Source organism: Dunckerocampus dactyliophorus, chromosome 1 (genome assembly GCF_027744805.1).
Source record: "Dunckerocampus dactyliophorus isolate RoL2022-P2 chromosome 1, RoL_Ddac_1.1, whole genome shotgun sequence".
Taxonomy (NCBI): domain Eukaryota; kingdom Metazoa; phylum Chordata; class Actinopteri; order Syngnathiformes; family Syngnathidae; genus Dunckerocampus; species Dunckerocampus dactyliophorus.
Genome location: NC_072819.1, coordinates 8151823 through 8178583, shown reverse-complemented (window position 1 = coordinate 8178583; position 26761 = coordinate 8151823). Strand labels below are relative to the sequence as shown.

The window sequence follows — 26761 nt, the reverse complement described above, 5'->3', positions numbered from 1 at the left end:
GTTATAGGCCTTGTGTGCCATTAGTCTGCCATATTGGTCCTAAAGTCTCAAGCTGAACCTGTCCTCCGAAGGAGCTTCCCTGCACCGGTAAGACTTCAGTTTACTTTGCTCAAAGGCCTCAGCCAGTGTGGAGGTGAGCCAACCCATCAGACTCCCCCGCCTTCAATGCAGAGCTAATTTAATGCTCTATTTGTAGTTTATCCCATGGGCCATTTTACAGTTGAGTTGGTGCATATTTGTGCGGTGTAGGTATGAAACAAAGAATCTGTTGGGATGAGACAGCGTCTGTACTCATGGAAAACAGTTGTCCGTGAGGTAAAACATGTTCTTCATTGTCTGCGTTGCCCCTAATCCAGCAGCATTTGCTTTCCACTAGCAGCCCTGTCCAAGCCTAATAATGTCAGATTAAGCTCTGTGCAACTGTCCATCTGACATGACGGCTTGATTTGTACTAGATTGGAAAATCTGGATGGGATGCCTCCCAAGCCCTATAATTCTGCACACACACACACACACACACACACACACACACACACACACACACACATCTGAGCGGATTAAAAACCAGAGGAGCTGTAGAGGATCTGCATGCCATGGCGGTAGAGTGGGTGTTTACTTCAGCTTGTGAGTTGTTGGGTTAAAAGTTCTATCCTGAGCACAGGGTTCACTCTAGTGCTGACACTGTGGACTTTGGGGCTTCTTGAGCCTCCCGTGGGACACAGTTTGGGTTCAGAGCACCTCATTCTTAGATACAGTGTGTCCCCACGATGCCCACATGCCTCAGCGGGCATGCCCTCCTTTTGTTGCAGCATAACAGAAGGGGGTGAGAGGGACCTCGATGGTCGCCCAGATTACGTCTCGTCATACGGCCTATTTACACTCGACACCAAACACTAAACAACTAAACTTACTCGTTGATGGATCGCGAGCGTCATGCCGTATCATTTCGGGACCAGTCACATGTTCCTGCGGTCGCTCACGTGACCCCTTCGGCACGGACCAATCGGATGGCGTGTCATCCTGGGCAGAGCAAAAAGGAAGAGGGTGGAGGGGGGGGGAATCATTTTCCTTTTTACGATTTTTATTCTTGCAACACCAACGGTGGTCGTTGACATCATCCTGCGCTACAGAAAGGTAAAAACTGTTTTTTCCTGATTTGTATTTGGTGTTTTCATTGGGTACTCCCGTTTCACTGGAATTATTTCAGATATTCATGACAAATATTCTACAATCTTGTAACAAAGTACAAAACACCGTCAGTGCTCAACTCCCCACAGCAACTACGACGTTTTTGACGAGACGTCACTCTTAATGACTCATCATCCGTAAAATATCTGGTTGACGCTTTTGTTACCGCCGTGCGTGGAAATATTTAGCTCCATTGTATTGGTCACTTGATTGGGTTGGTCGTTTTGTTCAAGCATGATCGCATTGATTGTTCGAGACTCGCAGAGCTGCTGGACTGACCTTGACTGCGACGTGAAACCGATACGTGGTCGTTATTGCAATTATCGTCACACTGATGTTGGCGCTGCCATGTTTGCTAAAGATTACGTCGTCGCTGCCCAAAGACTGCGTGACCCAGCGAGCGCTTGCTTTGTTGTTGTTGGGAAAAAAATCACCCCTTTCTGGGGAAGCTTGCACACGTCTTCCCAATGGAGCACCGCTCGACTGCACCCTACAAGTCAACGAACGGTCTTGGGCTGTAATTTCACTTGTCGCAAATTACGGCACATCTAAAATGGCCGACTTGACTTTCACACGGTACAACATGGTGCGTCTGTATCGTTAAGCCTCTGACAGTGCGCCGCAGCTGCTGGAACCCCGCCCACAGCCACCATAGCAGGCAAACACACTCGGAGGTACTTTTTGGTGCTAAGTTGGCTGCGCTCTGACCGGGCTTTGAGAAAGCTTTTGATCGTGATCGGGGCTGAGGTATCGGGATGCCGGGCTGCTGATTTGGACTGACAGCTTTTGAAAGCACTGTCATATAGGTCCACGCCCCCCTCCCGTTCCACCTCACCATGCACAACAAAAGAGAGCTGCTCATATACCAGTGAAGAACAGTTCCATTCCAAACCTGAATTTCATCAGGTCAAAAGTTGCCGTGGAGCAAAAACTCACATCACTGAGATCAGCCAGAGGGCTCCCCTTGCCCTGCTGCCCTATTTGCACGCTAATTTCCCCTTTGTTCACCCGTAATTGGAGCACAAACATCCGGAGCGCCCCCCCCGGTTGCGAGGCAGCATATTGGCCAGACTCAGCCTTTGCCCCAGGTCAAATGACGACATGCCTCATCTTCATATGCAGACGTATCTGTGTTGGATAAGGTACATGTGAACTGTTAGCTGTTGTTCCACCAACATGGCGGCGGCGCTCTGCTAATGTGTGGATGACAGGTGCTTTGGTTGGGATGCTGGTTTCCCTTCGACTGGCTGGGATTTGCTGACGACTGTTTGGCAGCATAGTTTATTTCCTTGAAATGAGCTTATCATCAACACCAGGGATTCTCAACTGGTGGGCCGTGACCCAAAAGTGGGTCGTGGGTCTTTGCCTGGGCAAAAAATAATAATAATAATAATGTACTCATGACCCAATGTCGGTGAGTGCACCTCGAGTTCGTGTCTGTGTTATTCGGTTGCTGTGCTGCCCAGGTGTGCGTTCCTTTAAGTATTGTATAATACATTTGAGTTGAACACTTTCCGCAACTTTGTCATGGTGGGTCCTGCAGCCATACCCGCTTACTGATATCCGATACAACGTTATTGTCTAGCACATTACCCATACTGATACAGGCAGCAGCTCTTCCCTCAAAATAATGTAATGAACACTTTATGATTTTTTTAAACTGTAAACCCTGTTTGTGCAAAATAACACAAATAACTGCAATGTGCAATACAAGTTTCTAAGACAGTTTAGTCTTAGTAAATTCACAAATAAGAATCCAATTAAATCAGACCGATACAATTTCGAAAGCTGCACATTTCTATGTTGCACAAACATTCATATGAGTGTGAAAGTGTGAAATTAGAAACCTGGCTCATTTAGCAGCACGCCCCGATATCATTATTGGCAGAAAACCGATACCGATATGAACCGATCTCGTTTTTATGCCATTATCGACATCCCTACTTGACGAAGGGAGGCGGTGTTGGCTGCTCTGGTGTGTGTCCTTTCTAGCCAGGAGTGTTTTAGCGTCATTTCCACATCAGCAGCTCCTCATAAAACGCAGCACATCTCCGCATTGTTACAAGAGCATAAAAGAGACAAGGCCTCTTTCTTCAAGAGCAACGCTCAAGTCTTTTCTGTAGCAATCAGACGCAGGGAAATTTGGTAAGAAAGCGAGGAGGTGGGAACGGGGTGGGGGTGCGGGGGCATTTTGTGCATTGCGTTGCCCAGCCGAGCGTAAAGCGTGATTAATTCAATAGCCGCCATAGAGGAGGAGGCTAGCAGTGCTGCAACACCGAGCATGACCCACTTTCCCCATCAGATGTCATGAAAAATTCTCTGCCGTCCCCTCGTTGCGTCCCCTCACCCCCATTCCTGTCCTGACTGTCAGACTTGGGGAGGCTTTTAAAATTGTTTAAAATATTTTTGATATTTTTATATTATATATAGTATATGCTGTGTAGATATATATATATATATATATACTGTATATATATATATATATATATGTATATATATATATATATATATATATATATATATATATATATATATATATATGACTGCTAAATATTTGATATGAATGTTTTTTGTATATTATTGTTTCTTATGTTGGCATGTGTTATTGCCATTCATTGTGGAAAGTAAAGGAAGAATTTCCTTCTTGTGCGTAAAACAATAAACCATTCATTCATTCAACCGCTTAATCCTCATTAGGGTTGCGGGGGTATGCTGGAGCCTATCCCAGCTGAATTTGGGCGGGAGGCGGGGTACACCCCGGACTGGTCGCCAGCCCATCGCAGACAACAAATCATATCTTATCTTATCTGTTCCACGTGTTGCACTGAAAGGACCCAAGAGCAATCACAAACTCAACAACTGAGGGACGTTAACTTTCACAAGAAAATTCCTCCTTTATGGCCGTTAATTGGCCGTGATAAGTGAATTTTCGCTAAGTGGGATTCCTTATTTATGAATGGAATATTTTCATTGTCACAGCATGGAAAACGGCCTTCTAAATATGCTTTTTAACATGATTAGAGCCCTCTAGACGTGAAATAACACCCATTTAGTCACATTTACACTCCTATTACCTAATTTAGTTGACATAATAAGAATAAATAAGACATAAATAAGACTCATGCTCGTGTGTGTTACTGTAAATGTGTTCCAGCTGGGGGGCGGACAGGAAGTGACATTTTAGCTTGGTGTGGGTTACGGCCGAAACAGTAGCCCATTTCAATTATGGATTATCGTGCCTGTTGTGACATCATTTAAAGTTGCAGTGAAAGCCTGTTGTTTTGTTGATCAAGCCTGGTGCTTGTGTGTCTCATTGAACATTACAGCAACATTACTGACACCTTGTGACCAGTGTAGAATATTACATATCGTCACAACATCTTTGAATGCGTCTTCTGAATGCCTTATATTTATATTTTACTTCGTTTAGCCATTTTAGGGTTGAAAATGCTTAATTTCAGCAAAATATGTGCATATTTTGACTAATAATAGGCGGTATTCAACCAGGCAAAAGCGATGATATATCAATTAATATATTTTTGAAACACCGTGACAGAGTGAAGCCGCAAAATTCAAAGCGCGAAGTCAAACCTTCGCCTCGAGTTTCGCACAATGTCTCGATTATTGTCAAATATTGTGTAACCGATGTGGCTGGAAGACAGTATGTTGGATAAAACCTCACTCTCTGACGTCTTAAGAGCTACGCTGCTCAATTAATTGAAAGCCCAGGGCTTTTCGCTCATTGGCTAGCGCTGCTCGCATTCACTCTCATTTGGTGGGGACACCAAGGTGGCGGAGGTGAATGTTTATTACATGCGACCGCTAAATTACCGCCCATGGTGCCAAAACAGTTGCAAGTATGACAAAGAAGATGACAAACACTAATAAATTCAAGAAAGAAATTGCAAAGATGTCATCCTTTGCCCCCCTTCCCTCTACGCTCATCACCGTCTTCGCCAACATGTGTGGTACAAGTGACGGTAAATCAGGGGTGTCCAAAGTGCGGCCGGGGGGGGCATTTGTGTGTTTTTTTATCGGCCAGCGGCAAGAAAATAACAAGGACAAGAAATTATAAAATATTAGGACAATTACAGGAAGGACATTGTAATATTATGTGGATAAATAACGTCATTTTAGTAGCATAAAGTTGAAATTTTGAAGAAAAAAGGCGTTATTTTATTATACAACAACAGAAATGGAAAAACAGCTGTGATTTTATAAGAATAAAGTCAAAATATTACGGAAAAAGTACTATTCTAACAATTTTACGGGAATGACGTTGAAATATTATGAGGGAAAAAAATGTCATTTCAGCAGGATGGAGTTAAAATATTCTTTTAAAAATGTGTTATTTAAAAAAAAAAACAAATATTATGAGAAACAAACAATAAAGTTGTCATTTTTTGGAAAATTATGTTGGAGGGAAAAAGTCATAACAATACGAGAACAAAGTCATAACATTATGTGAATAAAGTCACAACACCATTTTTAATATAATAAAAAAAGAAAATTTACAAAGATGATTCACAACACAGAATAAAAAAAAAAACAACAGCAGAAGTGGGGAAAAAAGAGCAAAGCCTGAAATTGAGACTAATAAAAGGCTTTTTCAAGCTGAGATGCAGCTTTTTCTTGAAATATATATATTTTCTTATCATATCTGCTTGTGTTGCTTTACAAAATATGAAAGAGGCCCCTGTACCCTTTCATTTTTCACAATGTGGCCCTCGCTGGAAAACGTTTAGACGCTGCTGTGTTAAATGTTCATTAACCCACTTCATTCCTCATTTCCAATTATTATGCATTGTTTTCTGTATCTGTCCATCCATCCGTCCATCCATTTTCTATGGATTCTATGTAAAACTACAATAATTCTCTATAAAACCTAATATTTTGGGGTTTTTGGAACAAATGAATTGGATTTAGATGATTTCCTGTGGGAAAAATTGGGTTTTCATTGGACCTTTTGGAAGGAATGAATAACAAAAGCAAAACCCGAGGTACCTCTCTATTAAGAATTGTGTGTTTTCAAAAAGAATGCAATAAAATCTGACCTAAAAAATAAAAAAAACAGCATTCGCTGCAAGGTTTTAGCCCGATGGGCCAAATGATTCACAAGGCCTTGACCTAATTCCATGATGTGTATGCTCAAAACAGCACCAGAGCCACTCTTAACTCTGACCTTGTTCAAGCCCACCTCCTTTGTGCTTGACCTCAATCTACAGCTTTCAATCTTTTAATCACACGTCAAAAGGCGCTTTTATTTCTGATTTTGTGCGACCAATAACTTCCTGGAAACTGGAGTTGGACTTCTCCTTAAACCGGGGTGCAACTTTAACACCGAGTTGTTTTGCAGCACGGAAATGTTCTCTGCCTCTCCCCACCCCGGAGAGGAGCTGCACCACTGGATGGAGTCTTAAACCCAGATTAAGGTTTTTTATGTAATCTGCTCTCCTCTGGGAGATTGGAGAGACAGCTGGCGACAGAATCCCTGTCTCTCGGATCTCCCCTGGCCTCCACAGGGGCCGTGCATGCATGCAGCGTAGCTTATAGTGGTATAGAGGTAGGGTTTCTGAATGCACTTGCAACTTCAATTACCAAAGAGTCATACGTCGCTCTCATCCTCCAATTTGGCCGCCGTGCTGAGTCGTTCGACATCAAGCCTTGCGTCGGCGCCACAAGTGAGCATCCTGGTTCACACAGCTGTCTCCGCTGTTCTCCTAATGAGGGAACATGCAAAAGCCCTGCCAGGACGGCGCTATAATTGCATGGCTGCTAATTAGCAGCTGGCAGTGAGACAGATGCAGCTGCAAAATGCGGGCGTGACAGGTGAGATGAAAACAGAGAATGTGTGTTTTCATCCTCCTCTGATTGGCAGATAAAGACGTCGTCAAGGTCGGCCGCTCGGGGAGATTTTCCATCAGTAATGTATGATGCATCATGTTTGGGTGAAGAACGTGCTTTAAAACAAAAGCACCACCATGCCCCCCCCGCCCCCTGCACTCAACTGAAATGATGGACTATATGATTCATGCAACTGGGGTTCCACGTACGCAAAAAAATCCTTTATAAGAAAAGAAAATTCTATTTATAGGATGTCATTTATGTTATGCGTCAGATAAACAACATAAACATGACTGCAGATGGAACACGAGCCATTCTGACTGGCTGCATGGGTCGAACGGTCCGGAGCGCCCTCTTGTGTCAATACAAGTCATTACATGACTTGGAGGAAACAGATGGCTGCTGTAAAATTGTGCGTAGTGCATGGTATTGCATTGCGGGGGTGGTATCGATCCAATACCAAGTAAATACAATACCAGTATTGCCGTTACTAATACTGAAACGATGATTTTTGTGTGAAATGTCGCAAAATTTGATGAATTTGCCGTTAATTTGTTGTTCATGATTATTTTTTTTTATATAATTTTAACGAACATATATATGAGCAAGAGTTTGAGACAATGTAATAATATCAACAACATAACACAATCATTCCATCCCAGAGAAGAGAAAGACGTGTTCATGTCTCACATAAGGATTGTGGCTGATGGCCAAGTGCAGTTTTCCTTTAAAGTCAATCGTGCAAAATAACAAAATAATGAAAAATAAATACATAAATAAAGATAATAACTATAAATAGATACATATGTTTGATTATATAATAAATTAATACGTACATGAATAAATTCAAAAAATAAATATCATGATTAGAACCAGAATAAGCACTTTTTTCCATTTTAATGAACTTATTTATGAAGAATTTTACAATATTTACAAATATACAACAGTATAAGACAATATAACATTATCAAAAAACAATACAATTACTTCCTTTCATTACATATAATTGAGCAAATTAAAGTCAATATCACAAAATAACTATAACAAAATATAAATAAACACATATATTTAATTATATCATACATTTAAAAAATAAATAAATGTCATGATTATACCCAGGATAAACATTTTTTTTCATCTTAACAAACCTATTTAAGAAGAATTTAACAATACAGTACATACAAATATACAACAGCATAAAACAAATACATATGTCAATATAAAATAAATGTATAAATATAAATAATAATAAGAAGAAGAATAAAATACATATATGTATTTTTGGATACACCAGTGCATCTCAATACATTATAATATCTTTGAAAAGTTTATTTACTTCAGTAGTTAAATTCAAAAACTGAAACTCTTAGAATCACAACACACAGAGTGAAATATTTGTTAACAATCATTATTTATAATGATTTACAATATAATCATTGTTATATAATTTATGTATATCGAATTTCTATAATAATTATAATTATTTGTCAAATATAATAATGGATCCCCGCACATTCGCAATTCAGTATATAAAAGACTACATTATACCTGGAGATGAGTTTTGGTCAGGGTTAATTTCTCCTGCTACACCGAAAAATTAACAGATTTATGGTCCCAAAAATGTTAGATTTTTTAAATTACATTTGTTATTATTATTATTATTAATTGTACTGATTTATTTGTCTTATTATTGTTGTTATTATTCATTTCTTTATTGTGTTTACCTCCTCATTCATTCGTGGTGAGCAGCTGTGCATGAAATACTTTGAAAGTGTTCAATGGAAAGTAAGTGAGGCATTTTTATGGCTTAAACCTGGATTGTGTTGCGAGTGAACAGTGGCAATCGAAGAGAGAAGTGGAGGGTTCTGGAGTTGAGTCGAATAATTAAAGCCGTCGCTTTTTATTGCAAATGTTCATCCAAAAATTGGAGGGGAGCGGTAGCAGGGGGGTCCGAAGGGGGAGGACGGCGTGTTAAAAATAAACATTTTTACGGGCTGATCAATTACTCGCAGATTTTTGGCATTCGCTGTTGTCTCGCAGGTGACCTCCCTCTGCACCATCACACTCCCACTGGCCCTCCGACTCCTCTCTTGACGTGACCACGCCCCTTCCTCTCGCATCCGACATGGAGCCCATCAAGGTCCAATCAGAAGGTGGACTGAATGTGACCCTGACCATCAGGCTGCTGATGCACGGCAAGGTGCGCCTCTGAGAGTTCTTTGCATGGCGTGTCAGGTCACCACCCACAAGTTAACGTCTTTTTGTTGTTGCTGTTGTTGTTGTGTGTCTGCAGGAGGTCGGAAGCATCATAGGAAAGGTATTGTCACTCGCTCAAACACGCAACATATGGACATGTTGACAAATGATACATGCAGACATTATCGCTTTCAGAAAGGCGAGACGGTAAAGAAAATGCGTGAAGACGTAAGTAAGAGCCGCTTGTGCCAGCGCTCTTTTATAGTTTCTTGCTCGTAGACGAAACTGTGCTCCTGTGCAGAGTGGCGCTCGCATCAACATCTCAGAGGGCAACTGCCCCGAGCGGATAGTCACCATCACGGGGCCAACGGACGCCATCTTCAAGGCCTTTGCCATGATCGCCTACAAGTTTGAGGAGGTAAAATGCCCTCAGGGTCACATGACCGCATCATGCACCAAACATCAATACGGAGTAACCCTTTAAGTCGACAGCCGAACTTGACCATCGTCATCGCTTGCGTGTTTTTGCGAAAGCAGATTTGTGCTTATGTCAAAATTAGAGATGCGCGATATTAGCTTCATGACCGATAGCGGTATCAACCGATATCTCCCTTCAAGCTAATGTCGGGTAAGGAACAAATTATGCTTGTTCTACTGCAGTGGTGTCCGTTGGGAGAGTGTTTTTTTTATTTCCTGTTCTGCTTTCATCAGTGTAACATTACTGACACCTAGTGACCAGTGTAGAATACTACATATCATCACAACATCTTTGAATGCGTTTTCTGAATGCCTTTTATTTGTGTATTGGTTTATTTAGCCATTTTTATGCTTGAAATGCTTGATTTAGGTAAAAAAAAACCACACATTTTAGTCTAATACTCGGGCTGTACCACAAAACAACGATGATTTATGAACAAATATATTTTTTAAAAACCGTGATAGTGTGAAGCCGTGAAATTGGAACCGCAAGGTGGCGAGGATTACTGTATTTACAATCTGAAGGTGAATCTTAGAAATACACTCGTCCCTCACAATATCGCGGCTCGATTATCGCTCCCTCGCTATATCACGGTTTTTCAGAAATTCATTCATTCATTCAAAGGTAGACTACGGTCTATTATTAGTCAAAACATATTGAAACACAAGTGATATGTAGTATTGTGGCCACTAGGCGGCAGTAATGTTACATTGATGAGACATGCCATTAGATTACATCACCATCACACTGCATTAGACTGGCTGCCGACATGCTATGGCTGATGCAGACACACCATGGCTGAGGTCGAGTGAAAAAAAGGTTCTCCTCTCATTTCATGTGGAAGTGGTAAGTTTTTGGCTTGTTTGTCCTTCCTCACTCTGTTTGAAACACTTTAAGGTTACAAGAAGTACATTTGAGGTGAACTGGTTAGCTTGTTAGCTTGCTTGCTCACAAACTTGCTAGCTAGCAGCCTTCTTGAGTACCTGCAGAGTAAGAGTTGTGTACCGCGGTGTAAACAATGATTAATAGGAGTGCAAAGGTCACTATAGGGGTGTTATATCATGTCTCCAGAGCTCTAATAATGTCAAAACCCGCATTTAGAAAGTCATAAACAGGTTTTCTATGCTGTAACTATGAAAATATTTCATTTATTAACACTGAATCCTACATCACGGAAATGCATTTACCGAGGTCGTGTCTGGAACCAGTTAACCGCTTTCATCGAGGGACGACTGTAATTCCATCATCACTCCCGCGTCGATATCATTACCGGCAGAAAAAACAATACAGATATGATCTGATATCTTAATTTATGCCATTATGCCAACAACCGCTTATGTTGACATGAGTCCGAGGATGTCGCCGCTGTGCTGGGTTTGGTCATGTGACCGTATCCATTTGGAAACAGCAACAAACAGCAGCCCAAACTGTCATTCCAGGATATCATCAACTCTATGAGCAACAGTCCTGCCACCAGTAAACCCCCCGTCACGCTGAGGCTGGTGGTCCCGGCCAGCCAGTGCGGCTCGCTCATTGGCAAGGGGGGCTCCAAAATCAAAGAGATGAGAGAGGTAGCGGAAGTCCTCCTTCAGCCAAAATACAAGCCAACCTGGGCAGTGAGTGATCACAAACACCTTCCTGCTCCCAGTCTACAGGCGCTCAGGTCCAGGTGGCAGGCGACATGCTCCCCAACTCCACCGAGAGGGCCGTGACCATCTCCGGGGCACCTGAGGCCATCATCCAGTGTGTCAAACAGATATGTGTGGTGATGCTGGAGGTAGGGTCGCCTCTGTGTCTTCACGTGGAGGAATTCAAATTCTAGCTCATGCTGTTTTGGATTTGATTGACAGGTGGTCACATGCATAAATGGGGGTTTGATATTGATCGCTGATGAATGCGCATGGCAGATACTCAATGTTGGAGGACAGCTGCACTTTTTTAGGGAATTTTGCCCATCGTCCACAATCTTCTGTGCATTCTAAAGAGAGAAAAACAGCTAGCATGAGGCAACTAACAATGCACGTGATGGGATTCACCTTAAAACACCTCTAAAAACTCTCCAACAACGTTTTATGGTTTTATGCACATGGCATGTAGTAACAGGTACATTCATGAGAACATTTAATATCTACACTATTTTGACCTATTTTTATTATCATTTCAAGCATTACTGGGCTCATTGATTTCACAGAGTCCAGAGCAATAAACACTCCTTCCGCCAACAACAGCAGCATAGAGAAAGTCCTCTAAAAAAACTCCAAAAAACACCAATAATGTTCCCTTTACTTAACGTGACCTGCATATTAACTAAGCTACAGCGACATTGTTATTGTAGGAGCTAACACCAAAGAACTACTTCACTGGCGTAGTGACACAGCGCCTCGCTCAAAGCGCCTCAGGCCCCTACTGAGAGGTAACGTGAGCCAGCGGAGCTGCTGCATCGCCTGTGCGTTTGGAAAAGTTAATGCTACATTGTAAACCATGCCTCGCACGTGCGTAGTAGAAGGTTGTGGCAATAAACTGAAAAGTTGGTCAACTTCGAGATTCCACACGCTGCCAACCAAACATGTGGACAGACTGGAGCAGTGGATACTGGCTCTCAACTTAGACTTGACGACATCACTGGGAAGATGGTGGTTCATTTTTTTTTACTATGCTCTTATTTTGTCAATGAGACTTTTAGCACCAGTGCTACATGCTAACGCGATGAGATCGACTTAGTGCAGGGTTGTCCAGCGAGGGCCACATAGTGAAAGGACGCTAGGGCCACTTTGATATTTTTATATGCTAAGACGTTATGTATATTACAAGATATATTACACTTTACTGTGTTTTTTTTTAAAGCTTCCAAATATTTCAACTTTCTTCTTAAATAATGTTCATACATTTTCTTTTCATAATATTATGACTTCATTCTCATAATATTTTGACTTTATTCCCATAATATTGTGACTTCTCCCGCCAACCTAATTTTCCCAAAATTACAACTCTTTTTTTTTTGTTTGTTTCTCATAATATTACAACTTTTATATAAATAACATATTCTTTTCTTGATTATTTCAGCTCTATGCTACTAAAATATTACATTACGAGTTTTTTCTCGAAAATGGATACTTTTGTCTCGCTAGGATGCAACTTTCTGCTGCTGCTGCTGGTTAACTAGGTCAACTTTCTTTTTGTAGATCTTCTTCTTGTAAAAATGACTTTGTTGCCATAATATTTAAACTTTTTCCGCAATCTTTTTCAATCTAATCTAATTTATTTGTTGTTTTATCAGTTTTTCATAATATTTCGACATTAAAAAAAGTTTTTCTTTCATATTTCAGCTTTATGCATTTAAAATGATGTTACTTTTCCTCATAATATTATGTTCTTTTTGTAAAATTACGACTTTTTCTTGCTGGATTACAGCTTTTTTCACATTCTATTTTGACTTTATTCTTGTAAAATACTGCTGATTTTTCCATTTTTTGGTGTCGCTTTTTTTTTTAAGCAATATTTTTAGAGTGTGCTGTGGGCCAGTAAAAAAAAATCAGCCCCCGACCACAAATGGCCCCCGGGCCACACTTTGGACACCACTGGCTCAGCGTTTCACTATAGCTGGATCTGTCTAGCACACAGCAACATTACCATCTGCCTGGGGGCGGGGGTTAAAAATAAAAAGTAGTTGTCGGCAGCGGCTCTGGGCTCTGTGAAATCAATGCACTCAGGAAGGAAGTTTTGCTTAAAATGACCAAAATACTGCAAGTATTACATGTTATTGTGAATGCGCTTGTTGCTGCATGCTCACATCATGTATATAAAACCATAAAACCTTGTTGGAGAGTTTTTAGAGGTGTTTTTAGGTGAATCCCAATACCTGCATATAGCTGCGTCGTGCTAGCAGTTTTTCTATATCTAGAACGCACAGAAAAGAGAAAGACGTGTGCTCATGTCTCACATAAGGACTGTGGATGATGATGGATGAAACATTCCAAAAAAAGTGCTGTTTTCCTTTAAACCTGAACGAGCAAACGTATTTCAGGTGTGGTTAATTTGGGCTGTCTGCACTGCCAGTTGTCCACTGGGCCGCCATGATAGCACCCGCCTGGGACGCCGGAACAGTTGAGACGTGGCTGTAAGTCTCTAGAGCGCTCAGGTTTGGGGTTTTTTTTTAGCATGTGGCGTCATCATTATCCAGTTGAAGGTGATGTTCCAGGTAGACGCACTCAAGCACAAAAGCGGACGTTTACGTCAGCATGACCACAGTGAGGAGCACTTTCGGTGTCACAGGTTTCCCCCCTCAGGCACTGTCCCTCTCAGTCTCACTTTATGTGCTCTTTTTCTTCCTTTTTTCTAACACTTTCTCCACATCTCACTCCTTTTCCCACCCTGGCTCTCCTCAGTCCCCACCGAAAGGTGCCACAATCCCCTACCGCCCCAAGCCTGCCTCCACCCCTGTCATTTTTTCAGGTGGCCAGGTAAGAGCAGACCCACTGGGGGCGTCCACAGCCAACCTCAGCCTCTTACTGCAGCACCAGCCACTGCCTGTTAGTGTCGCACCAGGTTTTATTCACCCAACCCACTCCACAGCACTACACACGCTCCCCGCCCCTCACTCCCCCGCCCATCCCTTTGACGAGCATGAAACCATCGCCACTGTCCGCTGTGCCCTCACTGCCATCCATCAGCCTGGAACTGGGATAAATGGCCTCACTAGAGACATTAAGGGATGATTTGGCTGTGGCCGCAGTGTATTATTTTGGGTTAGGCAAATCCATCAAGACTGCCGGGACACTGGCCAGCTCACCAAATTATTAATGCAAGCCGAAAAAAGAAGCTGCTCTAAAACCGATATTAATTCATATATATTTATCGAGATGCTCATATCGTCCAGTACTTCATTACTGAGTACTTCCATTAAACTAATGTCGTACGCTTCTTACACAATACCACAGTATGCAACATGGTTCCTACGACGGTGTATTAGGGCCACATTGAAAAAAGAAAACATTGTGAGATTTTGACAATAAAATCGTAAATTTACTTGACAAAAAAGTCGCAAATCTACGGGAAAAAAAACTTGCAATGTTACCTTTGCCCAAGGCTAACGGTCACATAAGTCCTCCCTTTTCATAGCTGTCTCAGGCAATGCCTGTTACAACGGAGTATTCAAATAATCTGAAATTTAGGAGAATATGACAACGAAGTTGTAAATTTAGGAGAATACAGCCGTAAAGTTACAAGAACAAAGTCGTAAATTTACGTGAGAAAACTTGTAACTTCATGTTACAGGCGTTGCCTGAGACAGCTATAAAAAGGGGGGACTTCTGTGATCGCTGGCCTTGGGCTAGCCATGCTAATCTGTTTGTGCTAAATGGCTCTGTTTTGCTGCTGCCACGTTCTAAATAAAAGCTTGCCTGTAGCAAGAAGAAAGAGCTATGCTCTATTTTCCCTCTGACACGTGTGAAACGATGACACGTAATATTACAACTTTATTCTCGTAAATGTACGACTTTATTCTCGGAATAGCTTGACTTTTTTTCTCCTCAATTTACGACTTTGTTCTCGTAACTTTACGGCTGTATTCTCCTAAATTTACAACTTCGTTGTCATAAATGTATGGCTTTTTTTCTCGTAACTTTCCGACTTTATTCTCCTAAATTTACTTTATTCTGAGATTATTTTTTTTTCAATCTGGCCCTAATGGTCCGTCGTAGGTTCTCTTATTTTGGTTTTCTGTTTCCTGTTTGCTGCAATGTGCAGGTTTACAGTAATATACTGTACCTCACGAATAATTAATTAATTTTATTTTTAATCGTTTTAATTAGTAATAATGAATTACATTAAAATGTATCAAATGTATTTAAAAATAATTAAAACATTTGTATTATTTTAATATATAATATGTATTAATGTTGTAGTCGATACACAATGCAACACACATATGCAATTAGATGACTTCACTTACTAAACTCATTTACATCAAAGTTGTTTTAATGTACTGTTTAGATTCGTTAAAGGTCACTACGCAGTTCAGCCCTGCAGCATCACAGGGGTTGGAACCTGCATCCCGGGCTGTGAACTCGTTGTCCAGCACAGCTCTTAAGGTATCGGGGAGTGAAGTTTACCACCGTACGTACAAAAATCCAAAACACATGCAGATTACGGATTAAAAGAACGGAAGTTAGCAAGGCTACCAGGGGCGTCAGACCTGAAAGGATGTTCGTCTTTAAAGCCATGAGTGGGATACCTGGAAATCCCTCAGGTCTGGTGTTGGTGGTATCCCACCATTATCACATCGCAATCATACAAATCATTAATAATACACTAAACTGCTAAATAATAAGGCGTGGCATTGTAGAACGAGGGGCAGCTTGGGTGTTGGGGATAAATACTCCAAATCATTCAACTACAACATCATCTGGAGCAGAATCAATATTTATCTAGCAACGTGACAAAAACATATACACATTTCAGTCCTCCCCTCCAGATTGCTATTTGTCCAACAGTTTTGCTCTGATCAACCAATCAGAGAACAGGAAAAATGCTGATGTTATTATGGGCCTGCTAGCTGGCTCTGTGAGGCGAATCAGAAATTGGTTAAAGAAACAGCCCCATTGCTAATGGTGTATATGTGACATGGGCCAGCACTACTCATTGTGATCACACTGACATGGCAACACGTAGAAGCTGACATCTGATTGGACAAACAAATCTAGCATCTACTGTACATACACGTCCTGTATTGGAAGCAGTGCAGATACGCTACGAAATAAAGATAATATAAGCTGTTAAAACAATATCAAATACAAGAATTCAGCTGTAAATGTAGGTCAGCGCTTCTTATAGTGTTTAGGCCAGCAGAGAAGGATTTGCTGGCCCTGACAGCTCTGGCCTCTTCAGAATTATTACAGGTTGTTATAAAAAAAAAAAAAAGGCACACTGTGCCTTTTATTGGCTTTAAACTTCATATTTATGTTTTTTTTGCCGTCTGGAATGCTGACATGAAATTTAGCTCAGTTCTGGAGTCAGCTGCCCCACATCCCCCCACCCACCCATCCATTAGTCCAAGTCACATAACTCCTGTCAGGGCCGCTCCTCCATCCCCCTCCTCCCCCGTCACAGTGGTCCCGTATGGATTTAGTTCAACTGGATCTGATTGATGAATAGACCAACAAGACAACATTGACAGCGTAGAGCATGACTAATAATCATCATGTATTGTTTAGTCTTTGTGTGTATTTGATGCGGCACCTTAATGGCATAAAAATGAGCTGTTTATATTTGCAGGCGTACACCATCCAAGGACAGTATGCCATCCCGCATCCAGATGTGAGTGCTCGCCACACCCAGCGCTCCACACTGCACGCATTCCAAATATGACACCAATCAGCTCCCTCCCCTTCCTCTTTTATTAATATTAAATGCTAATATTAATACGGCTTCTTTCTGACATGTACTGTATGTCCTATATCTTCTGATTTTGAAGACTCTTACCTCCCTGCTGTCTGTTCTTCTGTTAGACCTCAGGGGTCTTGGCCTGCAGCCCCCCAACACTTTTTAGTAATTATTTAGCTGCTCTTTTACTGGTGGATGGAAGCCAATGCAGAGTCCACACTAAAATCCAGCACTGGAGCTGCAACAGTGAAACGACAATTCATTGATTATCCAATTCATCGACAACTATTTTGGCATTCCATTCATTGTTTTTTACCACTTACTGTTTGTGTCTGGGTCATATTGATTTGGTTCATGTAGGGCAGGGGTGTCCAAACTTTTTCCAGCGAGGGCCACATAGTGAAAAATGAAAGGATGCAACTTTGCCACTTTGGATATTTTGTAAAGCAACATATGGAGATATGCTAGGAAGTTCTCTACATTTCAAGAAAAAACTCAGCGTTGTCATATAGGTGAAAAAGACTATTATTAGTATTATAGTCATTTTTAATTTTCCAAATATTTCAACTTTCTTCGTAAATAATCTTTGCAAAAATTTTTTTTTGTGATATTATGACTTTATTCCCGTATTATTTAAACATTTCTCCAACCTAATTTTGCAGAAATTACAACTTTATTTTGTTTTGTTGTTTTCTCACAATTATTATTTATTATCATATTATTATTATCAAAAAGTAACTTGTTTTTTTCTTTAATATTTCAACTCTATGCTACTAAAATGATGTTATTTTTCCTCATAATATTACTACGTGATTTTTGTAAAAGTGCGGCTTTTTTTCTCGTTAGAATACGACTATTTCCTATTAATATTTTGACTTTATTCTCGTAAGATTACAGCTGTTTTTTTCCGAACTATTTCAACTTCAACTTCTTGTAAATTTTTTTTCTCATAATTATGACTTTATTCCCATAACAGTTTCACTTTATTCTCATAATATTATAACTATTTTCGCAACCTAATTTTCCAAAAATTACATTTAGTTTTTTGGTTTCTCATAATTTTTTATTATATTATTATTATTAGTAGTAGTAGTAGTAGTAGTAGTAGTAGTAGTAGTAGTAGTAGTATTAAGAATGTTTTAACTCTATGCTGATAAAATGACATTATTTTTCCTCATAATATAACAAGTTGATTCTCGTAAAATTGCAAAAAATATTCTCGTTAGAATACAACTTTTTTCTATTCATATTTAAACTTTATTATCGTAAAATTACAGCAGTTTTTCCCATATCTGCTGTTGTTTTAAAAATAAATAAATAATGCTATTTGAACTTTCACTTTTCTTCTCGTTAGTATGACTTTATTCCCATAATATTTTGCCTTTATTCTCATCACAGTATAATTTTTTCCGCAATCTAATTTCCCAAAAATTACGTTTTTAGTTGTTTTGTTTGTTTCTCATAATATTGTGACTTTTAAAAAAAATAATTTTTTCTTTAAAAATTCATCTTTATGCAACTAAAATGACGTTATTTTTCCTCATAATATTACGAAATTCTTCCCTTAAAATTACAACTTTTTCTCGTCAATTACAACTTTTTTTCTCTGATATTTAGTCTTTATTCTTGTAAAATTACTGCTTATTTTTTCATTTTTGCTGTCGTTTTTTTCTCTGGTTAAATTCTGTCTTCAGAATGTGCCACAGGCCAATAAAGACACAGCCACAGGCTGCAAGTGGCCCCGGGCCGCACTTTGGACACCCATGTTCTACTTCTGCTTACAATTCACTAAAGCAAAATGTGATTACTAGGGGTGCTCCGACTAAGGCTTTTTGCTGTCAAGTCCGATACCTATAATCCATGAGTGAGATCAGCTGACACAGATAACGATACCGATCACATGGGTAAACTGTACATTTTTCTATTTATTTATGATGAGTGCTGTTGGCCAGAGGCAGCGTATACGGGAGAAAACGGAGTATTATACGGGACAATTCCCTGGCCAAAAAATACATAATTATTAAAAAATAAAAAGGGGGGGTCCCAACGTGATTTGAACCTATTTTTTTATGGGGCTCAGAATTCCTGGCTGCACCCCTGCTATTTGTACTACATGAGCTGAAAGAAGAAACCATAAAATCACCTTAATTTAGACATAAACATATTTTACTTACTTTTTCAAGAGAACATGTTACTCATGGAACTTACACAGGATGAGATGTCTTCTGTAAGGAGACTTTTGATGTAAGAGTACACTGTCTGATGGCAGGACTTCCAGGTAGCACATAGCGGGGCTCCAAGTGGGAGAGCATTTGGTGGAACCCGGTGTCTTCCACCCGCCTGAGAAAGGCTGCTCATGTAGTTCAAGGAATTCTATTATTTTTCAGGTTATTTGCTTAGCCTTCTGACTGCCTTCCACATTTCTTATCCGAGGTTGGATAAATGTCAAAAGGTGCAAAATGCAAAACATTTTAACATAAAGATTGCACGTTGCAGCCTTCGGGTTTGTGGGGCGCTCGTAACGAGGCGAGGATGATCCATCTCATCACCAATGTTTTCTAACAGAAAGATAAAAACATATTAAACCACGACACAGTCGCACAATAAATGTTACTTCCTACATGACTATCGGTTTACAATGAAACTAGTAGAAACAAATGAAAAGGGGAGGGTAGCGAAGCTTTCATTCATTACGACTATAGCAGGCTAGCATGCTAACGTTAACAGCTAGGCAAGTATTTCCACCCAAAACTGTGCTGTGAACATTAAATTAAACAAATACAACTTTGTCAAGCTCCTCAAAATAAGGCATTCCTATCCTCCGACCATTGCCACTCTTGCCGAGGTCTTTCTTTTGGTCTGTGTAGTCCTTCTTTAATTGCTTGTTATTTGTTATTTATTTGTTCAAATGACCGGGGAAAAAAACCCCTGCTGTAGCCATCTCGCCTCTTGATGCATTCCAGTATGGCAGGGTTCTTGTCGCCCTTTCAAATTTCTTTGGCACTCCTGCGAATGTCCAAATGGACAAGAGACTGCGGGTTTGCTCTGGTGTCCGTGTTTTCATAGCGTTTTCCATTGTTAGAGTTGCAATGCAATGTAATAAAAATTGAGGTAATTCGCAGACTTTTTTTAGGTAACCCCACCCATCTCATTATGTAAACGGATCGTTCCTTCGGCCCAGCAAGCTTTTGGAGCCAGAGTTGAACCAAAACATACCCCTTTTGTTCGAACCAATTGTGGAACCATGACAATGGAAAAGCAAAGCTCTGAGAACCAGCTCCAAAAAAAGCTCCGAACCAGTCACAGTGGAAAAGGGGTATCAGTCCAGCTCCTCCCGGGAGATCCCGGGCCAAGGCCTTTCTACCAGTCGGACATGCCCTGAACACCTCCAGAGGGAGGTGTCCGGGAGGCATCCTGACCAGATGCCCAAGCCACCTCATCTGTCTCCTCTCATTGCGAAGGAGCAGCAGTTCTTCTCTGAGTTTCTCCCGGATGACTGTGCTTCTGACCTTATCTCGAAGGGAGAGCTCAGCCACCCAACGGAGAAAACTCATTTCGGCCGCTTGTACCCACGATCTCGTCCTTTCGCTCACTATCCAAAACTCATGACCATAGGTGAGGGTAGGCACATAGATCGACCGGTAAATTGAGAGCCTTTCCTTTCGGCTCAGCTCTCTCTTCACCACAACAGACCGATGCAGAGTCCGCATCACTGCAACGCCTTGGCTACGCCAAGAAATTGTTCATAAAAGTAATGAACAGAGTGAAAAAGGTCATCCCTGGCAGAGTCGAACCCTCACTGGAAACGGGTCCAACTTATTGCCGGCAATGCGAACCAAACTCTGACACTGGTCATACAGGGAACACACAGCCTATATCAGCTGGTGCAATACCTCATACTCCCGGAGTACTCCCCACAGAATTCCTCAAGGAACATGGCCAAATGCCTTCTCCAAGTCTACAAAACACATGTACACTGGTTGGGCACCCTCCCATGCACCCACAAGGACACGGCCGGTAGTGTAAACCTGGTCCACAGTTCCACGACCAAGACAAAAACCACACTGCTCCTCCTGAATCCGAGGTTCAACTATCCAGCTGATCCTCCTCTTCAGAACCCCTGAATAGACTTAACAGGAAGGCTGAGAAGTGTGATCCCACGATAGTTGGACACACCCTCCAGTCCACCTTCTTAAAAAGGCGGACCACCACCTCGGTCTGCCATCTAGTCTGGATGCCTCCTGAACGTCTCCTTGGTGAGGTGTTCTGGGCATTCTCAGCCTGTGCAGACCTGGGACACGCTGAAGGGATCATGTCTCACAGCTGGCCTGGGAATGCCTTGGTGTCCTCCCGGTGGAAGTGGAAGAGGTGGCCGGAGACTGGGAAGTCTGGACTTCCCTACTGAGACTTTCGCCCCCGCGACTCGGACCGGGATAAGCAGAAGAAAATGGATGGATGGATGGATGGACTACGCTGCACACAGAGATCTCTACAGGCTGCAATTGTACAAGCCACAGGTGATCGGTTTTTGTGATCGGTATATGCTGATCACATAATTTTCCACGGAAATCGGCCGATACTGATCGGTGGCCGATCGATCGGAGCATCCCTAGTGAATACTTGTGTTGTTCCCCCGGTCTTCGGGTTTGTTTTTCTCTGGCAAATCATCCATTCCAAAACACGTCTGACTGACTTGTCACTGGCTGTCGGTCATCACGTTCGCCACTCCACCATTACCGTTCCAACCAACCTACAAACAAAAGCAAAACAGCCAGCGTACTTCCACGCATGGCAGAGGTGCTAAACACGTCAAAAGGGAAACCCAGGCCAAGTTCCTCATGAGCATCTTTGTCCTTCACCTGTTTGTGTTTCTTCACATCCTTTCTTGACTCTTGTAGCCTTTCGAGCAGACCTGTGTGTGTGTGTGTGTGTGTGTTTGAGTGTGCAAATGTGTGTTTTTAATAATGACCTCATAGCTCTGCTGTCCTCCTCCTCCCCCCCTCAGCAGTTGAGCAAGCTCCACCAGTTGGCTATGCAGCAAACCCCCTTTACTCCCCTCGGACAGACCACCCCTGCCTTCCCCGGTACGTACCCACCTACACGACAACCCTCTTTACCAAAGCTCCTTCTCTCGTTTGTACCTGCAGAGGTGAACACATTCTCTTCCTCCTCTCTTTTCTCTTCTCTTCCTCTTGCTGTCCTCTCTTCGTCTTCTACTTCTCTTTCTTCTTCTTCTCGTCGTCTTCCTCCTTCTGCTCTGCCTTGGACATGGCCTGCTGGTGGTCTGCTCTTGTTGATGTTGAGGTTTCTTCCCGTAGCATCCTTTCTTAAAATGATGCAACCACCTCAAAGACGTCCTGTCTAGAGAGTCTGGGGTTCTGATGCGAGGACGTAGGCCCGGCGTGGCGCGATGCTCAAATGTTCACAAGTGCAGTGCCAACATCTATTTTATGTCTTCTTCTTCTTCTCTTCTTCCTTGTGTGGTCAGCAGCAGGTCTGGATGCCAGTAACCAGGCCAGTACTCATGAACTCACCATTCCCAATGATGTGAGTATATCCACGGCCAAAGGCCTAGAAGGCTTTACCCCGGAGTTTGTGATGCTGCTGCTGCGACTTTGGCACGAGATAACTTGAACATGACCAGCGTGGGCGCACCCCGGCCATCCTAATTCCTGCCCCCATTCTCTTCCCAGCTAATAGGCTGCATAATTGGACGCCAGGGAACCAAAATCAACGAGATCCGTCAGATGTCTGGGGCACAGATCAAAATTGCTAACGCCATGGAAGGGTCATCGGAACGCCAGATCACCATCACAGGGACCCCCGCCAACATCAGCCTGGCCCAGTACCTCATCAATGCAAGGTCAGCGCTAGCTTTGTGTCAACCTCATTTGTCCTCCAAAGGCAGTGGAAGTTCCTGTTTATGTCGACAACACATTTAAGTGGACCAACTCATCGAGTTCTCTTCTAAAAAGTGCCAGCATAAGCCAATGTCAACATCCGTGAGTGCAAGCCTGATGCAAGGGCTAACTAACCCTTCTCACATCTTACCTTCCCTTTAGCTAACCCGGGGATGTCCAGAGTGAGGCCTCGGGGCCATTCGTGACCCGTGGCTGTTTTTTTATTAGCCCGTCACACAGTCAAAAGATATAAAGAAAAGATATAAGATATAAAGATATTTAAAAAGAAACCAGCAAAAATGTAAAAATCAGCAGTAATTTTACAAGAATAAAGTCACAATATTAAGAGAAAAAAGTTGTTAACTAACTTGAAGAAGTTGTCATTTATAATATTATGAGGAACAATGACATAAAAATATCAGCATAACATTTAAATATTAAAGAAAAAGGGTTGTTGTTTTTTTTAAGTCATAATATTATGACAAACAAACAAAATTGAATTTTTTAGAAAAATAAGTTGAGGAAAAATTCATAATAATAAAAGTTAAAATATTCTGGAAATAATTACAAGAAGAAAGTTGAAAATGTAAAAAAAAACAAAAAAACCAGCAGAAATGAACAAATCTGCCGTAGTTTTACAATAAAGTCAAAATAATGAGAGAAAAAAGTCGTATTGGAACCCGAAAAAAAGTCATAATTTTACGAGAATAAGATTATATATGATTCTAAATGGTCCATAGGTATGAATGTGAGTGTGAATGGTTGTTAGTCTGTATGTGCCCTGCCATTGGCTGGCGACCAGTCCAGGGTGTACCCCGCCTCTTGCCCAAAGTCAGCTGGGATAGGCTCCAGCATACCCCCGACCCTAATGAGGATAAGCGCCATAGAAAATGGATGGATGGACATTAATTTTCCTCATAATATTAGGAGTTTATTCTAGTAAAATGTATTCTCTTTTGCCATTTCTGCTGTTGTTGTAGTTTTTAATTTCCCAACTATTTAAACTTTCTTGTACATTTTTTCCTCGTAATGATGACTTTATTCCCAAAACACTTTGACTTTATTCTCGTAGCACTCTAACTTTTTCTGCAACCTAATGTTCCAAATCTTACAACTTTATTGATTGTGTTGTGTGTTTCTCATGATATTATGCCTTCAAAAAAAACAACATTTGTTTCTTTGCTATTTCAGCTTCATGCCTCATAATATTACGACTTTATTCTCGTAAAATTACAACCAGGGCCGCACGGTGGCTGAGTGGTTAGCACACAGTCACACAAGCCACACAGTCAGGAGGTCGGGAAGATCTGGGTTCGAATCTCCGCTGGGCGTATCTGGCATATCATGGTTGTTTGTCTATAGGTGCCCTGGCCACCAGTCCAGGTGGTACCCCCCCTCTCGCCCGAAGTCAACCCCCACGACCCTAATGAGGATAAGTGGCGTAGAAAATGGATGAATTACAACAATTTCTTGCCAGATTGTCTTCATATTTTGACGATTCTTGTAAAGTTACTGCCGATTTTTCTTTTTTAGTTTTCTTGTTGTATTTTATTTTTAGAATGTGCTGCAGGCACGGGCCACACTTTGGACACCCCCGCTTTCATTCCGGGTTCTTCACCAATCTTCCTCATGGATGCCAGAGTCTCTTTTTTTTTTTTTTTTTTAAAGCGTCACCATCTTTATTCCCCAGGTTTCGAGATGTGGCGGCCATGTGGAACGACCCGTCCTCCATGACCACATCCTGAGGTCCCTGGCTGGCTCTTCCATCTTGGCCCTTCCTAAACGACTGACGATGCCCTCCAGACTCTGGCTCTCCGAAAACCCTGCGCATCGGCCACCCTGGTCCCTCTCCACACACCAGCGAGGGCCGAGAGCTGACTTTGATTTCAGAGAGCCACTTCGATTAAGATTTTAGTCAAAAAAAACAAAACAAAAAAGAAGAAGAAAACTCTCTGTTGATTAGCTTTTTGTTTTAGAGAACTGTTGAAGCATGTTGAATGTTTATTAGCAAAAACTTGTGTTGCGTTTTTCTTTTCTTTCAATCTGTTTCTCTGTCAGTGCTGCGTCATAGAACATTTTCAGAGTATAAGAAGTCAAAGGTTGAACTTCATCTTGTAGAACGTAGTTATTTGCATTCGTTACCGCTCGGTGATGCTGTGGGCAGAGTGTGGTGGGATGTAGCCAAACTTTTATAATACTATCTTAGAAAAAGGGAGATTTTAGTAAAAAACAAAAAACGGAAAAAATCACATGACCCCTTTTAGCCAATGGTATCACTCCTGGAGCCTCCCATTTCGTGTTGATCTCCGATATTTACATTCTTACTTATATTGCATGTGTTAAGTGTCGTGTCGTCGTGTATTTGAGCGGAACCTGTTCGGTGGACCTTGAGATGTTACGATAGCTCTGTGCTCCTGCTCTTTCTCCGCTCATGTTTTCAGCTTTTTTCTGGCCGCCCACGTGCAGCTCGACACCCCGCCTGCCCCCTGCAGCCTCCTCCCATGACTAGCGTGTACATGCATGAATGCAATTAGAGGCATCTCAGTGGCTATGATAGACTGGAAATTGAAATGATTGTTTATGATCACACTGTATTTGTTTTGTACAAGGACTTTGATGACAATTTGTCAACTACGCGGCACTCATGCAATAGAAGATTCAACACTTTTACTCTGGACTGCCTCTGATTAGTTGGTCTTGGGTTTGGTCCAAAACCTTTTAGCTCCAGAAGAAAAAAAAAGGGAAAGGAGATGAATCTTCCCTCCAAAAGAGGTTGGAGCGAGCCAAATGGAGTTTGGGGGGGCCAAGGAATGTTCAGGGGTACACTGGGGCCTGGGCGGGCGTGACCACTCGGTCCCTTTTTCACGATTGTTTGTTTCTTTCATTGTTCAGTCGACGCTTTAAGTTTGAATGTCTTTTTATGGCAACTTCATTGCTCATATTATTATTCTGATTATTCATTTTTGAAGGCTTTTTTGGCGGCTGCCCGTTTTTGCTTCTCCATCAGTCAACTCAAACTTTAATTCAGTGCTGATGTGAGACGGAGGCAAGGATGATCGACTAGATTTCCGCGTCGATGTACACAAACAGCTGTTGAATGTTACTCTCCAAGTCACATGATCCACCGTCCAACACGGCAACAGTGCACGCAGCCTTTGACGCCACAACGGATGCGTCGACCGCCAGCGGTCATTCTGCAATAATTCCGACAGTGTCATGCGATCGTCGAGCCGAGCGGTGAAAGCGGTTTGCGTTTTCTGTCATTTGGGTTGAAGAGAATGTCAAAAAAGCTGTCGTTCTTTTTCGGAAATATGCACAAAAGACGCTCTTGTGGATCAATTCTTTCTTGACGTACGGTCTGATGGCAAAGCGGGAATATTGTGGTGGTATTGATATTCATGTACAATTATGTGTTTGAAAACTGTATTTATTTACATTTGTGTATATGACTGAAGCAAATAATGCAATAATAGGGTGCAATGTGCAATTATTTATTCTGTTGGGGTTTTTTTTTGGCTTAGTCAGGAGAGCTGTGTAGCTTACAGAATATTTAAAAAAAAATACTATTTTACATTTGGCAGCAGGTTTGATTTTTCAGCTTTGGGTTGTGTGTGTTGCAGTTTGGGAAAGGGGGGGGGAATGATGGAAGTTTGTAACTCTTTTTGATTTATTTGCTCTGTGCAAATCTATATTAGTTGTGAGTACGTACATATGTTTAATTTCAAAGTGTTGGTAAGTATAAAAACTAATAAAGTTTCAGTTTTTCTTTCTGTGA

At 41.5% G+C, this 26761-nt stretch overlaps 1 protein-coding gene across 10 annotated transcripts; it reads left to right on the top strand.

Moving 5' to 3' along the window:
• Positions 1-26761, top strand: LOC129182809 (poly(rC)-binding protein 3-like). 10 transcript variants are annotated; one of them, XM_054779363.1, is made up of 13 exons: positions 1-87; positions 9073-9232; positions 9326-9349; positions 9424-9456; positions 9530-9646; positions 11146-11277; positions 11355-11483; positions 14092-14235; positions 16979-17020; positions 22092-22170; positions 22575-22633; positions 22780-22949; positions 24677-26761. In XM_054779363.1, the coding sequence occupies exons 2-13, from the start codon at positions 9158-9160 to the stop codon at positions 24729-24731; spliced, it is 1059 nt and encodes a 352-aa protein (XP_054635338.1). In that variant the 5' UTR covers positions 1-87; positions 9073-9157; the 3' UTR covers positions 24732-26761. The 10 variants fall into 10 exon arrangements, with proteins under 10 accessions (XP_054635338.1, XP_054635407.1, XP_054635399.1 ...); XM_054779371.1 differs by lacking the exon at positions 1-87 and adding an exon at positions 624-1134 and having other exon boundaries at positions 22095-22170; XM_054779387.1 differs by lacking the exon at positions 1-87 and adding an exon at positions 625-1134 and having other exon boundaries at positions 22095-22170; positions 22578-22633.

Excerpts from the sequence above, each read along its gene's own strand:
- LOC129182809 (XM_054779363.1), top strand. The coding sequence starts at position 9,158 with ATGGAGCCCATCAAGGTCCAATCAGAAGGTGGACTGAATGTGACCCTG. Across the intron at positions 9,350-9,423 it reads TCGGAAGCATCATAGGAAAG|AAAGGCGAGACGGTAAAGAA; the intron begins GTATTGTCACTC and ends TATCGCTTTCAG. Across the intron at positions 11,278-11,354 it reads AAATCAAAGAGATGAGAGAG|TCTACAGGCGCTCAGGTCCA; the intron begins GTAGCGGAAGTC and ends TCCTGCTCCCAG.